Here is a 17,933-nt window from a genome sequence, read left to right on the forward strand (position 1 = left end):
AGTGGATAGATATTGGATAATTCCAAAACATCTTAAAACACTTGAATCATTTAAAGTTTAGTGAATGGGACCTTTTTCCTGAGAAAATTTTTGTGAAGGGCAATGTGTAGGGTCTGTATAAAGGCATTCTTTGCTGGAGGACCTGCGTGTTGGGTTTATCTTCTTTCCACACTCCTGCATAGAACAAAGCTGGCATTCCCTGACCTTCATAGCCTGTCACTGTCCCCAGGCTCACTGCCATGAAGAAGATTAAGAAGGAATTAGGATTATATTTTTTCCCCACCTGCTTAGTGACAAAGATCTATCATTTACATTAGGCAACATCAACCAATGTTCTGCTGTTGTAAAAAAGTGCCCTAAAATTTCAGATATGCCTTATCTTGTTACTGGAAAGACTAAATAAATGCAGCCAAATACAATGACCAGTTCTAAAGTATCTGGATATAGAATTAGTTGTGCCTTTTTTTGTTTGTTTGTTTGTTTGTTTTTTAAATTAGTAGTTCAATTAGATATTATATAATTCTGCATATAGCAGTCTCAAAAGTGGCCAGGTATTTTGTCTGTGCTGGTTCTAAGATAATTGCATCAGGCAAATTCATATGTGGATGCTCTTCATCAGTAACAAATATTATATGCACGCTGTTTGAATCTGCATTGCCAATTTGAATGTTTTGCCTATACAATCTATATATATATATATATATACACTTAACTGTAAGTACGGAAAAATTCCATTGCTGTGTATAAAAACAAGGAACACAGCTGCTTAGGACTAATCCAGGAAGAACTGAATCCTATCAAAAATCTATTCTTGATGCTCAAACATTCATTTTTTGATGGTTCCCACTCACTGCCATTTCCGACTGCCAGTGCATGTGGAGGGGCATGCAGCTGCTCAGCCTGACAGTTCCAGATGGAGCTAATTTTGAGTCATCTGCATAGAGGGAAAAAGGTGAACAGAACATTTTTAAAGATGAAACAAAGTTTACAAATTCACATAAGGAGGAAGCAGTACATTCAAACTTTTAGTCAGAAAAGAAGGAGGTGTGTGAAGAGTGCAAAGAGATTGTGTCTTCTTGACAAACTACTTCCTGTGGGTATCGGAGCTTCTATTTTGTGTCACTAAAACTAGCAGAAGAGTAAGTGACTTGACATCATCTGGTCCTTCAATGCACTCATGGATAATGTGCTATTTCCTGGGTCAAGAGGCTGAAGCCAGGAATTTCATTGTTAGAATAAGTATAATGCAAATATAGATCCATGGTCAGAGCTGGGGGGAATTTAAGCACCTAAATTCTAAATTTTACTGGAACTAAAGCTTCTGTTTTCCTAAAGCTTGTCTTAATACACATGTCCAGAAGTCTTTCCTTCCCAGACCCTTGTGAAGTGTTCGGCTCACAGATGTGTATACTTCACAAAAATTACACCTACAAGCATGAACTGTCTATAAAACATAACCTGGCCTTTCAAAATGAGCTGGTGGTTCAGATTTCTTTCTACTAAACAAGCTGATCATTGGTGTACATGCACATGCCTGGACTCAGAAGACAACCATTGGTTAAAAAGTGACTGTCCCTGTTCTCCTACTGAGTGTTTTAATCACTAAATTCCAAATAACACTTATCTTTTCCATCTTTGAAATTCATAAATTCAGTAATCTTGAACTTATTCTAGTACACTGAAGCACCATCAACAGCTGAGATGCAGTGTGCTCTCTTGCATGAATATCTGATAACCAGATATTTTGGACACTATTAGGAGACTAGAAGTAGGATATGTCAATCTGCAACCATTTGGTACTCCTCTACCCTGAGTAAAAACTCTGTTCACCACAGTAATGTACAACAGTTTCATTATTAAAATAACAAACACAAAATCAAAATTTTAAAAATAAAAGGTTTACAAGTGAAAATGAAATACACTATCTCAAACATAAAATATAGCTCTTTCATTCCATGCTCTGAACTGGAGCATTTTTCATATGGTTTTAGGTGGAAAACTTCCCATAAAAGAGAAATTATACCTCCTAGAAAGAGACAAGAATTACTTCTCTGCCATTAAAACTGACTTTATTTGTGAAATTCATACCTGATTGTACGTGAAATGAAACACTAAACTCCAATTTCTTTTAAGACTAAGATCACAACCACAGATTCTAATAAAGATACACACTACCATGTGTTACTTCTGAGGTATAATTGCACAACATTTAATTCTCTTACCTAGTTCTTGCTTGAGCCATAGGTACATACACTCCATCAGTGCGACATACCTTTTTCAGTTTGATGACTCCTTCTTGGGTATTCTCATCTGTTGTGATGTCAAACAAGTTTCCTCCATCTCCTGGAACTATGTTGTACTCAATTTCTGCATTTTTCCCAAAATCAGGGTCCACAGCTCTGATCCTCCCAATAGCAGAACCAACGTGAGAGGACTCAGGAACTTTTAAATGGAAGATACCTGTGACAAAGTGGTAAACAGTCATTCTTGGGATTTCTTGATAATTAACATAGTATGTCTGATTAAAACCATGGAGCCTGTGCAAAATAAACAGATTTAAATCATCCAATTAAAATGATGATATCAAAACAACAAAGGATTAGAAAAAGATATGCATGTTTTAGCTACTGAACATGTTAATTTCCCCTAGTTTCTAGATTTTGTCCAGTGCAACTGTAAGGGCCTTAACATCTCTCTCTCTTGAGATATCTATCTATATTTCTATCTTTAATTTTGCCCATATGGTTGACTCTTTTGAATTAAATTGTACTCGTAGACAGTACATGTTTATAAGCATTTTCCTCCTTCTATGTTTAACAGTTTTTAGTATCTGAATTTTTATTTTGTTTGAGAAAATATATCTATGCATTTCACAGTAGTTGAAAGGAAAACTTTGGTGGAAAAAGGATGTCCACCCATTTCTGTAATATTCAGTATTATAATTACATGTACGAGTCCTTGTGGGGAGGAAGATATAAAGAGTATCGTTTATACATTAGCCACCAGAGGGTGTTCTTACTAAAATTTCAGTGCTAAACATAAATTTTTAGCTGGTTACAAAAGTAAAAAAAAAAAAAAAAAACAAAACCCAAAACAGACAAAAATCACACACTTAAAATAAGCATTACTACTGATACATAAAGGCAAAATGGTTTCATTCAGGGAAACAGCTATGTTGAAAAAAATGTTACAAATAATAGTTAAAATAGCTAAAAGAAAAGGTCCAAAATACTTTGCTACAGCTTTTACTTTAACGACATCAGTAGCAGCAGGCCTTATTTTATACCACTGTGCCCTGGTTTATTACACTGCTGCTGAAGCGCCTGCCTTTCCTGTCCAGCTGCAGCTCTCGCTGGAGTTGTTTTTTTGCACAGCTGGTAGCGAACATCACCATGGTGAGTATTTCTAGTGGGCAGGTAGTGCTTGCCTTTCTTCACACAGCAGCCTTCGCTGTCAAAACAGCCAGCAGCTTTTGGAGCTGATTTCAGTGGGCCCGAGTCATTTGATTTGCTTCATCCTGGCTCTCAACAAAGTGGCATTTGCTTGCCCCATCAGCTGCATGTTTCATTTTCCTGGGTCATCCTCCAACAGCCCTCACAGAGCAGTCGCTTCAGCACAGGAAAACATTGGCAATGGCCATCTCATTCTTCTACATATGAATACATAGGAGGAAATTTACACCTCTTTTCAATAATATAGCAGAACAGGCATCTGTGACTAGTGGGAGGCATATTAGGGGGATGTCTGAGAGATTTTCTCCTGGTACTGGTTCAGTCACACTTCACAAAATAAGGCTCTGAGAATTTGTATATCATATAACAGCAGGATAGACAACTTTCGCATCCAGCCACTGAATTAAACAGCAGACGCTGCTCCCTGTCGCTATCTCCTTACAATGCATGCTGTGTCAGCTTTTTCAGCTTTACAATACTTCCAGGTGAGGAAAAAAATTACATTAGCACTGCTAGATTTGGAGTAAACCTACTCTTTTGTGAGCTAGTAGTTTGGGCTATAGTACCTATAGAATTGTCTACTTGATTGCCTCTGAAAAAATGAGCTTTGTCTGCTTCCTCCCTTTGTCCATCTGTATGCAAAGTATATCTGAAGGCAAAATTTGCTTCATTTGTTTGAGAGAATCCCTGTAAGTAAAGTCCATTTGTGTCAGCATCCACATTTGGACATTACCATGTGTGGCTCTTGTAGTACTTATTGACTGAGCTACTAAGGTTTGTGCAATTATCATTTCACTATTTTTCCCAAGGGAACATACTAAAGGAACTTTTCCTTCTTCTTTCTCCAAGGGAATGTACTAAAGGAAGCTTTACTTTTTCTTCTTCTCCTTGTTTTAACAGCTGGAAAGAAGCACTACAATCGAAAATATTATCAAGACAGAGGAGCCTCAGCTATTTCTTAGTTGTACTTCAGTGACTGAGTAAAGGATAACATTTTAACATGGTATGCAGGAGACAATCACAAATCCTCCTATTATCTAATGTCACTTACAAATATGCCTATTACTGAGTCTCTGCTATGCAAGTTGTTCAGAAGAGATGGAAGAAAAGAGATCTAAAAGGGCTCTGCCTATACTTGAATTTTATGTTACATTTCCACAACATAGTTTTAGCCATCATGCCTAGTTCTTTTACAGACACATTGTGCCACAGAAATAATTGCTGCAGTGTTTGCTCTTTACAGCCACAGTTTTGGTGAACATAAAATGTAAGAGCATATGTTAACGGATTTTTCCTTCTTTGCCGAGTTGATCTATTAGTGAACTGAAGAGCACTCAGATTCATTAAATCAAACATTTCTCTATAAAATACTGTACCTGGCTGTAAAGCATATGGGACTGAGATTAAGTCAAAGAAACACTACATTACTCATTTCAAATTGTTTAGGCTTTTATCAGTTATTTTCAACGACTTGGCATTTCATCACTTCCAGAAATTCAACAGCAATAAAGATGGGGTCATTCAGATTAATTTGAAACTCTGAAGTAATCTTCAACTCTGTCAGAGTCAGATCTCTGAAGATGTAGTATGTAATTACACTGCCATCGTCCTCCTGTAATAGTATCTTCACAGCATATGGAAGCTGTTAATGGTGCTACTGTGACAACATAATTTCAGAATAAAATAAATGAAAAACAAATAATGTATATTGTTGCCAGCTCATGGAAAAAACTTCAAGAGAATATAATGTATAGCATGAAACCCTTTTTTTCCCCCCAAGAAAATAGTCTTTGTGCAGAGGACATTTGAAATGATCAATACATATTGCACGTGAAATGTAACAGAAAGGCAGTTTTGCAGATTTTTATTTTTCTGTTTCTAGGAGACATTACTTCTTGCTGTGAACTTGCTGTGGCAGTTTGGCGTTATTCAATTTTTATCATCCATTTTGCCTGTATACACTACTACCTCCATTTGCTATAGATGTATATTGAAACAGGCCTAAGTAATAACCTTTTACTCCCAAACGTCCTGAAAACCTTGTTCTCTGCAGCTTCTAGGAATGATGGAACAAGCAGCTCAGACAAACGTATGCAGCAACTGGTTACGCTGCTCAAACAGTTCTGTCAAATTTTGTAGATTGTCTCATGTGACTACTCTGCCTACAAAAATCTTTCGTTCTACTTGCATAAATCTCTTTCAAACATATTTTCTAAGTTTGCTGCTGGCTTTTATAAAGGATGAGTGATACGGGATGTACCAAAGGATCAAGCCCTTGCTTCTGTCAGACTGCACTATGAAACTGGACTTTGCAACTAGCTACCCTTTTGCTGATTTCACTCATGTATATTGCATGCATGTTGGAATATTTTCACATATAGGAAAGCTAGTAGCAATGTATATTGCCTGGTCAAGATTTTTCATTCTCTTGTAAATGGAATTTTAAGAAAAAAAAAAAAATTAACTGTTATTTTTAAGGCCAAAAGTCATGTGCCAGATGACATGCTTAACTTATGCAACATTTCACACTTAAATTACACTTAAACTTCAGCCCAGAATCCAAAACTAGGGAAAGCCCAATGATTATGTAGCTTAACATAAGCATTCAGGCATTCCCTTATAAAGCCTGTGTAGTGTCTGTGTGACTGAAGGTATGAAGCTTCCTCAGAGTTTCAGGTTAAGCAGCATCAATAAAGATGATAAAAATAAATGAGTGATGATCCTGTTTAAGGTTTTAGGCTGAAATGACTGATAGGGCTTATTACTCAGCCCCAAAAACCTTCAGGAAACCGAGGTGGAGGTGAGCTAACAACTCATACATGCTGCCTCCAAGTTTCTAAAACAAAGATTGTTCCAAAGCACATAGCAGGAAGAAATCAGAGCTGAGTAAGTGACAGGTAATCAGTCATACTGACTGAAATTCAGCACGCTTTTACAGATATTTTGACATGATCAGATTAGTTTTACTTTTTACGGCTCAAAAGCTGTTCTGGGGATTGATTTTTATTTACAAAGGGTTTTTTTGTTTTGTTTTGTTTCTCCACACCTGCAGTTTATAGGTACACCATCATTTACCAAAAAGGTTTTCAATTCTGATGAGAATAAGAAATGAAAACCATCATTACATCTCATCAGCAAAACAACCATTAGGAAAAAAACCCAGGTTAGCATCTAAGGACTTAAGCTAAATGCATAATGGCCTTCAGCCAAACAGCTATAAATCCTGTTTGAGCTTTTTTCTAATCCGTCACCATACATGTACTGTGTGGATGCAAGTTTATCCTCTCCTGCTTTTTCTTTGTCTATATTTTTTTCATTTCTCTTTGGCAGCTGCCAAAGTATTGTATTGCAGTTAATCGTGATAGCATGAATGTTACAGGCAACAACATTGAAATAAAATAATTTATTTCCCTTTGATCTAAATCTTTAATGTTTTCTCATTAAAAAAAACAAACAGATTTTGTATATTATAATATTCTTGTTAGCTTAAATAAATTACCAAGGCATTTCATTTTTTATCTTGGCCAGGTTATAAGGGCACTGATTTCTGTCTGTTTAGGAAGAATCCAAAGACAACGGTTCATATTTACTTGCTGGTGTTTTAACAATAGTGCAATAGGCAAAAGAAAGGATACTGTAAATACAAGCAGATAGTCCGTATTCCAAACCTGTTACATCAGCTACAGCTAATCAGCCTAATAATTAGCAGCATCTGATATACATGTTCCTAAAACTGGGAAGATGTGATTTAGCACAGCAGTGAGATATATTCATGCCTCTCCTAGCTGCAGCTCTGTGCCCTGCAGGGGGCTGGGACCCTCTGTAGGAAGAGAAGGGACGGGCTTTGTCACCGTGTGCTCTGAAGCAGGTCGCACATGACCTGGCATAGGCTGGTAGAACTTCGGTTATAGCAAGGCTTCTTCCATCCTCAAACCCACTGCTCTGAGTTAGGGTTTATGGCCTCATTAGATATAGCATAACCATTCTTAAAAATTCCTGGTTCTCTGCTGTGGATCCCAAAGTCCACACCTAGCAAGAGCTACATCTCCCCAGACTGCAGAGATCCTGGATGTCCAAAGGTCCCCAGTTCTTCAAGGGGAAATGAGTAGAGACAAAACCCCTTTTGAGTTTGATCCTGCTGAAGTTTAGGGTAATCCAATGATGGAGCTCCCGCAGAGCTGCCAGCTGCTGAGCCAGGGCTCTATCAGCCCCTCAGGTGAGCTAGCAGACTGAGTTTTTGAGGCTGTCCCCTTTCTTCCTTCCCCTAAGGAGAAAAAAATTCATCATACCTGGTATAATTTTTGTATAATGAAAAATTTCAGTTTAACCATTTGCTGTTGTTTCCACTGATAAGCTGTTTTCAGAAGGCTTTGTAAAAATAAACCTCCCCATTGCATATCAGGGACTAATTGCACAGAGCATAATATCCCCCTTGTTGGAGCAAGCGTTCAGGAAATGGGAAATGCCAGTTCATTTTCTCAGCTAAAGATATTCAGACCCACAGCTTCTGTCTCCAAAGAGTCCTGGGTATAGCAAAGACAACAGAGAACATTCTGTTTAACAGCATAATGTAGAAATAATTCTAGAAAAAGTTGTTTGGAGCCACAGACACTAAGAAGTGTGTGTCCTAATACCTAGGCAAGAATAGTACTTCATCTTCTTTGAAGAATCTTAAATTTTCTTTTGCATGGTGGCACAGTTTTAATAGGAGGGGAAGAAAATGCTCATTTCTAGAACTTCCTCACATTTATAATTAAGGGTTTCTCCTAGATGATATGGAGTTGAACTCTAACAAGCTGAGGAAACCAAATCAAGTTCCCGAGTAACTGCTTTAATCATGCTGTTATTACTGGATAGGAAAGATCCTACCATTATCACTTCCCCTTCCATTGGTCTTGCTATACGGAAAAGTGGTGGCTAAATGGTCATCTGTGCAAAGTCTGACTTTGTCAATGTGTTCATGTGTTAGACAACATGCTTCCTGGATGTCTGAGGGTTTATGTGGAAAACAAGTTGTAGATGATCAGCTTCATTATGTATCATGACCAATAAAGAGCTGTTCTGCTAATATCTAGTCTACTGATTAAGAAATTATTACCAAACCAAAAAAATCACTAAAAAAAGTCCAAAATACAATGAGAAAAATAATTTTTGGAGGGTATAGTCTAAAAGCTTGAATCAAGTGTTTCTATGGAAGTTATATAGTGGTTATGAAGAATTATCAAGGTGTAGCATGCCTTACGAACAGAAAAAGGATAGTTTTCGGGAGAAAATGTCTTTCCGTTTTCAGAATCTCAGGCAGCATGTAATTGGCATTTATCAGGTAGGTCTATTGGTAATATTCTGGTGATCACACTGTCACCATGAAATAAATCAATACACTTATTCCCTCTATAAAATTTAAATTGCATGATATATATGAAATATTAACATGATAAAAAGCATATTGCCAAGGATGGGACATAAAGTTTGTAATGCTCTGCTTAACATCTCTGCTTCTTAAATACCTTGCAGGAGCTTTTTCATATTTTCTTTATTACTCTGGCACAAAATATGATAACACAATTTTACTACAATTCATTCACTCTTAAGAATGTGGTCAAACTATTTACATTAGGATCTAAGCCAAATGCTCTAAATCATCTGTATTGGAAGAATCATTTTTCTCTCCATCAACTAAGAAAATTAGGTCCCTATCTTTAGTCCTCCAAGTCACACCTAAGTTGCATGCCTAAAATCACCTAAACAAAACAAGCTTGACATAGGTATTACTCAGAAGACTCCCTGTGAAGCTTTGATTTTCACATTCTCATTGGGTACATTTTATGTAAATGGTTTTCTGTAAAATATATATTACTTTTCTTTACCACGTTGGCACAGCGTGAGGCAGAAAATTATTATTTTTCAAGATAAAAATGTGAAATCATCAAGTACAAGTGCATAATAGTTTACTGTTTTTTGTTTTAAGTTTTGGTTTACTGTATGCAGTTTCCTTAAAATACTTGTGATTTAGTGTGTGATATAGACCAAAAAATAATGATACAGTAGGATGGCAATTGGCCTCACATTTGTAGTCTCTTATACTTTACAGCAAGTATAATCAACTTATCAAAAGTGATGTTTATGTCTTCCAATTTAAGTCTTTAAAGGTAAGACATCTATATAAATATCGCTCCTTTTGCAATGAAATCTGTGGGTAGTGAGTGCTTAATTATAGATCCTTCTATTGAGAGCATTGGCAATCACATTTATAAGATCGACAGATTTGCTGTGGAAGCCACTGAGAAAAAAATAATTATCATGAATTCGAGAGAAAACTTGAAAGAGTTCCTCTAGAATATGTCTGTTATTTTCTTTTTATTTTTATAACTTTCTTTATGCAAAAATTCAGCTAAACATGTATTTTGGACTCAGAGAAGACAGTTTCAAAACTGCTTGGTATCTGCAGTTCCTATTACTGTCAGTAGGAATCTTTGGATTGTTGCAAGCACTTTTTGGGCATCCCATTTAATGTTTTTACAAGGAGTGGAGCACTCATGAAAATCTGACTACAACTGTGGTTGTTAGGTATTTCTGAAAATCATGAGCCTAAACTGTTGTGATTATAATTAGATAATTATATATGGTCTGTTTCACTTCATGTTGCACTGTAGCCTCTAAGTTTTCAGAAAGTAAGCCCACCACGGTCAGAAGCAGAAAGGCTGTGTTGATTTCTTACTTGGACAGAAGGCCTCAGGGAAAAAGGCAGATGTTGCCAGAAATTATAGTGATGCAGTAAGTGACACTGTGTCTGTGAGTCACTTTGCAACCAGTTCTCAAGGCATTGCAAGGCAACCCCATGCTGTTAAATCTGTAGCTCTAGCTACTCTTCAGTATCAGAGAGTAGGTGAAGATGCATGGTGCTTTTAAGCCATCCCAAGGTTACTGTGGATAATTTCATGCATCCAATATAAATACTCTGTGTTTTGAATGAATAATTTCTTCACCTCTCCCCACAGAAAACACATTGGGGTGGAATGAATGTCATGATTCCTGCCAAAGGCTGCTGAATTTCTATGAACCGTATTTGTTTACACCTTCTGTACAGAAGGTAACAGATGTAAAATACAATTATTAATTATAATAATCTACTGTGATGATAATGATGTGTTTAAAAATAATTGACCTATAAATCTTGCTCTTAATGATCAGTTACCACTTAAACCTAATAATAGGGGGAAAATGAATTGGATAAGTGCAGACTAACAACAGGAATTTATGACCAATAGCTAATATTTAACTTCTAACCACTATTGTGCTCATTTGTACTTCTTGGACTATTGCTTACTGTGCAATCAGAGCATTACATTTTACCTAGTGACAAATTACCTATCTTTTTCGTTGGTTATGGTATAGTACCAAGAAATAGCTATATTTGTTTTCATGCTCTGCTTTGCAGCTCTAGGTTCAGTCTCTCTCAGTTTGGAGCTTTAAAGAGGTTTGTTTGTTTTTTTATTCAATCAGTACCCCAAACAGTTCTCTAAGCCTTTGCTAGTTATGCATTCTTGAGAAAGTTAAAAAACAATATAAGTGTAGCAGACATAAAATTTACCAAACATTTAGTGTTTTCAGAATCTGTCGTAGCTGAATATTTCTCTCTCCAGTTTATTTCTCGTTTGTTTTTTTTTTTTCAATATTATGCTTTAGTTGGGTTTTGTGTCATTGTTCAGTTTGAAGCACATGTTTCACTCTTCAAGATGCTTTATGATCAAGATCATGCAACAGTCACAGCTACCAAAAAGAAAAAGAAGTTTCTAGGGAGCTTTTACTAAGACTGCATCCACTTTTGGGGGCAAATCGGCTCCTACTGAAAGTGCTTGAAGAATTCTGATGTGGAAAAGAATAAGAAAAAAGTAAGAGAAATTTGGCATAAGTGTAAACAGAAATCTGTATAGATGTGGAATTTTATGTTAACTCCTTTATGTTGCACACACACCAATAGTAACAGAAGCCTACTTAACTATAAGGTGCTTTGACCCAAGGTGGGCTGCATGGCCTGGATTGCAAAGCATAGGCTCAAAAGAGCTACAACTGTACAAAGACATTTCATGTACCAGCTGTACTCTGCGGTCCGGAAGCTAGCCAGTATTGAATGGCCTATTTCCATGTTATTAAATTCTTTTACCCACACCAAAATAGGTCAGCTTCATGGAAAGCGACTGCAGAGAGTAGTTTCTGATCTGTACTAATTTCCCCAAATGCCTTGAATTTGTCTGAGAAAGCTTTACTTGGTGTTGGTCAAAACTGTGCCCAGTGACTCTGCTAAGGCTAACAGTACGGATGATTTAAATGTCCAGGAACTTTCCCTGACACTCTCATGTCCTTCTTGTATACACATATACACATGCTGTATACAAGAGGTAAGTCTTCAAAGCAAATGAAATGAGCCTTTGTATACATTCTTTTAGTCTGTGTAAAAATGTCTATAATCACACTGATTAAGTGGTGGTGTAGGAAAAATAAAAAGTACAGAGGCTTTTTTATGACCAGCTGTCAAACATGTAGCTAACTCAGGTGGGTCAAACAGAAACAACAGGCAAGGGTCACTGAGCTGACAGTGTAGTGGCCAAACCAACCAAGATGGAGATATAAAAAGCTTATCTGGGATGGTGAAGGCTCATGATCTCAGTATAGCAAAATGTGGAGAGACTCAGAGCTGGAAGTGAACCAACAAAGGATAAATTATTTTAGCAGTGTTATTACTGGGGAGAAAAAAAAAAACAAAACCACTTGGGGAGGAGAAGGAGGAGATGGTCACTCTTTCATAAGATGAAAATGAGATCAAGGATAAATTTGTGTCTCCTTTAGGAGAAGGGAGACAAGAGTGCATGTTGAATGTAAGGATAGACAGGGTGAGGAGGAAAGAGAAGACCAGAGGAGGGGGAGGCAGAGATGCAGAGAGTATAGAAGTATGAGACTTGGAAGGAACCTGGATTAAAGAGGAGTTACCCTAAGTCCTCCTCTGATTCCTGTAAGAGCACTGTGCAAATACTGGTCTGCTGGTATTTATTCACGTACTGATTTGACTATTGTTTTTCTGGTGTTAAAGCTGTAGTTAAGTAAGTGAGTCACTGGTATTATAATTATAATGACCTCTGTATGGCTGCTGGTTTCATGCTTGGCTTACAATTGCATGGGCCCCTTTCTGGAGTGTTTGAATTCCTGTCTTCCATCACTCCTTCAAATGGTTGGTTAAAATATATGTTCAACTCAAAAATACATTTTTAATTTACTCAGAACCCACTGGTGAATGGAAATCAGACTTGCTTAAGATTTTCTGACATTAAAAGATTTAAGCCTGATTTACAAAACCAAGCTGGTACTTTTTTCCCTTTATGTCTTATGGCATAATGGTTAGAAAATTAACAAAGACAGAGTAGACCAGGATTCAACCTTCCCTCCCTTTCTCATTCAAAGCAAGCTCTGACTTGGTCTCCCACCTAATTACTGCCTGCAGGCTAGTCTGCAATGAATCTGTCCACCTGTCCTATGCAAGTATCTCCCATTTGGTATAAAATAAGTAATTAGTTGCTGGAACCGAGTTAGGGCATCTTGTCTGCCAGGCAAATTCTTTGATCAATGAAAGATAGACTCGTTTTGATTCTGAGAGCCAATGAAGATACACATGCTGTATACAAAGCACAGCAACTTTTAACAGGAGTATCAAGAGAAAGCCATACTTCCCTATCTAAATTGCAGTGGGTAGAATAGCTTCCAGAAAGTTGGGCAGACTTGTTAAAATACTTAATTAGGTAGATCGGAGCTCTGAACCTTAATCCCAAGCAAGTTTTCTAGCAAATTGTCCAAGTAGGGAGGGAATGAATCTTCCTTGGTTTTTTTTATAATCAAAACCTCTGCTTTCATTATTTTAATTTTTTAGGTTAGTGAACAGAATAATTTCTTAATCAAGCAGTCCTTTTCTGTAAATGTCTAATTTACTACTGAGTAGGATCTGTGTTGTATTCTTCTGAAATTTTTAAAAGCAGATACCATTATCTGAGGAACTTCTCTCTCATACGTCTCTCATCCAAAGCAGTGGGTTAAAAGATTTTTCCTTCTATTGCATGTAGACCAGAAGACCTTTTACTTGCATTCTGCAGCTGAACCCAGTTGTGCAATAAAATCTGAGCAAGACTGGTTCAAAGCTACATGAATGGAATCAGCCACGTTTAGTTTACTGTGTGAACAAAATTGACCTGCTTTTAGTGTGTATGCAATTTCTGTGATGTACTAAGCTTCCCAGAATATATAACTAAATAACTATGATAAGAGTTTTCAATCCACAGAATGTGTATGCATGTGTACGTATAAGCAGGCTATTCCAAGTTCAGCACTTGATTGTCTTTTCTTTCAAAATATTTCTACAGATTTCAGTACTTAAAAGTAAATATATTAAAATATGCTATGAACCAATAAATAACCACTGAAAATAGATGGTCTCTAAAGGGTAATAATATGCAAACTCAATTCCTAATATCATAATTGTGAAATAGATAATAGATCTATATAATACATCATCTAGATAATAGATCTTTCAAGTAGCATGCAAAGGTTATGTAACTAAAAGAAAAAAAAGACTAGCTCTCTCTTATAAGGGTCTTTTTTATGTGCACTGAAATTACTGAAATTGTATCAATGAAAGATATTTTTTCCGGTTTCTGAATTGTCCGTTTTGTTGACTTTTCTATTTAAGATTGCTGTTTCCTTATTTAAGGTGTCATTACCAGAAAGATTAATAGTTGCCTTTCTGTTTCCAAGCATGTTAGCATTTCTGTAAATTTGCAATGCTCTTTTATGCAAACTAACTTTATGGATTTCACTGGGATGCTTCTGGAAAGACCAGCTTCTGGAATGACAGCAAAAAACTGGCCCTTGTGATGTCTAGGCATTGCTCTACAGCCATCTGAACATTTGAAATGTGACTATGAGACAGCCCTGAGATAATGGTTTCTGACCATCGGAGAGCTGCTTTTCTTGAAGCCAAGATGTGCACAAGTAGACAAAATTCAATTATTGGGTCCAAACCTTAATTCATTTTTCTTCTATTAAAAACAGTTTTCAATCATTGCCCTACAATATTGACTTCTCCTGTGAGTTGGAAATGATATGATAAAACATAGCTTTAGCCAAATAGTTCTTTTGAATAAAAAAAAGCAGATTAAGGGAGTGTCATCTTAAAAATACACACCTTAAAAATAAATCCAACTTATTGCTGACTTCATAAGACAATTGAGAATGGTCTTTTATTTGCTAATATCAGAATAAAAACTGTATAAATTTTAAAATTCAATTGCGCTTCCTCTATCTCAGGGCCTTATCCTCTAAAAGTATATTAATGTCATATTAAAATCAAAAGACATACTATTCCTTTGACTAAAATGATTCACATGTGCTTTCATTGCTCAGCATATAAGGGTTTATTTCTCTAAATTACTTTCACAGTCACTTTGTCATCAGTGAACAAGAGAAAGAGACAGGAAAACTGAAGCACAATAACCTTACAAAATATGAATCAACCACTTCACTTAATTGGTTTGATTCCATAAAGTATAATTTATACCAACTAATTATACAGTTTTTGTCATTTAAATGTTGAAGTAGATACAACCCATCCATCCTCTCTTGAAGCTTATTTTAAGAGTTGGAAACAAGCCACAGCTGTCTTTGCAGCTAGCTCAGACTGGTCTAATGCCTGATGCATTAAGGGTTAGCCCATTATCTTCTAGGCAGGATGTACTGAACTGTCTTTTTATTTAATCAGCTGTCATGTACATGAGTAGCTGAGAGAGAAAGGCCATGAGTTCCCTTCTGGACCAGGATGCATGCCTACAGATAAACAGCTTTTATCCACTCTTCTCTGTTCAAAGGCAATGTTGTGTTATACCAAAATTTGATTTAATTGCTTGAACATCGTTGCTATGATAGGAAAAGTACTTTCCCTTTCAGTCTTTGCCTTATTTTTTTCTGGTTTTGGCAAGAATCAAAATTTGCTATGAAACATTTATTTTAATATTTATCAAAAATTTCTGTCTTTAACAATGAAACATGCAGAGTAATGCAGAAAGTCAATGTACTAAGGAAGAGTCAGGCAAGACATATATAAAAAACTTTCGGAAATAATTTTCTACTAATAAAATTATTCAGATTCATTTTTCCTTCTAGTTATAAAGAAAATAACAGTTTTCTGAAGTGTCTCAGTTTTCTGAAATGTGGGCCAATAGATACCTGCAGGTCAAACAACTCTGACAGAAATATATAATGTTTAGAGGTTTCCCCTTTGTTACACTCCTCATTACTATGAGACATACAAGGTGGAAGTTCCCTACTGAATATGATCAAAAGCACGGGTTCTAAATAAAAAATTCCATGTTCAGCAGGATAGTCAGTGGTTTTTCATCACTGGATGCTGATATCCCATCCGAACCTGCCTGTCTCCTTAAAGGACCCTTGATGAGATGAAGGTGTTCTGTGATACATTTTTTTGGGAAGCTTGTAATGTATTATTTATCAATGTAGCTTCTTCCAAGTATTAATAATATATGTTCTCCCACTTCTACTGTGAAATATATTTTTTTTTCAGCTTAACTGAGTCCAGAAAATAAATTTAAACTTTATTCTGTGATAATTAATATCTTCTTATTTGATAGGGTAATCTATAGCATGGCATCTTTGGTAGAAGCCCTTTGGGAAACTGTCGTCCTGATTATGTGATGTAAAAACATTTACCCTGCAGCAGTTAGTGTTAAAGGACCTTCAGTCCCTTTTCTCAGTCTATACTTGGACTTCCTGGCTTTGTTGACCAATGAAAAATAATGTGATACTGGAGCTCTAAACTCCCAGCAACAGTGAGGGTTCTTTGGGTCTTGCCAGACCTCAACTTGGGACCCACCTGGACCTGATTTTGAAGGCTTATTTTACATAAACTAATATTCTGCACAAGTATCCTTTTAGCTATGGTAGACAAGCAAATCACAGACTCCATTTCCTGGCAGGTAGTTACTCTGAATCACTGCAACATTTTCAAAGAGTAAAACTGAAAAATAGAGTTATTATATTAGAAATAAAATTCATACTCAACTTTTTTTTTTCTATCAATTATTTTTGTTTAGCTGTAATTAGGCTTGTGAATTTCAGGAACACTAGACATCACCTCACATACCGGTTAAGCAAGTGGGACTGGTTAAGTAAATACCCATTAATCAGGATTTTTGTGTTTACTATTTTGATTAAGCAGAAGTCCTTAGTTTATGAGAATATAAATATGTTGCCTGTAACACATCCCAAAAGAAAAGAATGTTTCAGGTAACTGCCTGCCTTGATCAAGCTTGTTCCAATACACTGGAGTCCACATACTGACATTTTGTCCTGTAAGCCATGCTAAAAGTTTATTATTTTCAATATCAACACGAACCTCCAATATTATTCTCTTCTGTTTTGTTGAGAGTCACTCCTATAATTCGGCTTCTGTGACATTTGATAAAATAGAAAGAAAAGGTTTTCAACCCTATTAGCATGCAAAGCACAGGACAAGGTTGATCTCTTGTGATTTTTTTTTGCTCCTTCATAGCAACAATTGGGCAAAGACATCATAACTACAGTGCATGCATTAAATCAGTCCTCAAGGCTATATCTTCTTCAAAGAGGATGATATATTCCCTGATTTCTGTGTGTCATGAAAACTGTCTGACATTAGGTGAGACTTGAATATTTTTTGCGACACCATAGTAGATGAAGGCATACAATAAAACAGAAAATTACTAAGGTCCCTAATAGCAAAGAGAGTAAAATATACAACTGAAAATCAGACACGGGAAAGAGCATTGGGCCCAAGGAACTTTGCCAATGCCCTGAGTTTTTCACTTTCCGAGCAGTCACATTATTTCCTCTTGCACCTGTGGTACCCTTCCAGCAGCAGCGGTTCCAGCTGAAAGGAAGGAAAAGACTGCAGTGGTGGGCACTTTACAAAGAATTGAGGATGCAGACAGTGGGAATGTTGGTTCAAAGAGACCCTCTGGTATGATTTGCTTGTTGACCAGACTTGGAGCATCTCACACGCGTTTTGACAGGATGTCAGGAAACACAAGGAGGCGCCAGTGGCTGCAGTTCATGTGAGCTCTGACAAAATAAGGTAAGATTGGACGGAGGTCTTAGGGGTGAAATTTAGGCTGGCAAGCAAAAGCTGAAGTTAAGGACATTCATAGTAGCGTTGTCTGAAATTGTCTCACTATGCACAATCGGGGAGAGAAAGATGGGAAGGCAAAGCTTTAAATGCCTGGCTGAGAAAAAGGTGTAAGGAGAAGGGATTCACATTATTGGAAAGTAGAGGCACTTGCTAAAGAATGGGTGCCCAGAGAGAAGATGCAAAATTCATTTTGTCCATAGGAAAAACAGACTTCAGAAAGTTTAAAAACTTTCCTATGACCATTGTGATTCTAGCTGAAA

The 17,933-nt window shown here is 36.6% G+C and overlaps 1 protein-coding gene across 2 annotated transcripts in view; it reads right to left on the minus strand.

Moving 5' to 3' along the window:
• Positions 1-17,933, minus strand: part of CDH12 (cadherin 12) — a gene marked incomplete at both ends in the record, with an annotated part of 167,766 nt that overhangs the window by 48,142 nt on the left and 101,691 nt on the right. For both annotated transcript variants that reach the window (XM_082310084.1, XM_082310083.1), the window contains one exon: positions 2,273-2,460. In XM_082310084.1, the coding sequence (XP_082166210.1) occupies positions 2,273-2,460 (188 nt within the window). The remainder of the gene's footprint in view (positions 1-2,272; positions 2,461-17,933) is intronic.

Source organism: Platalea leucorodia, assembly GCF_965183815.1.
Source record: "Platalea leucorodia genome assembly, chromosome: 1".
NCBI classification, from domain to species: domain Eukaryota; kingdom Metazoa; phylum Chordata; class Aves; order Pelecaniformes; family Threskiornithidae; genus Platalea; species Platalea leucorodia.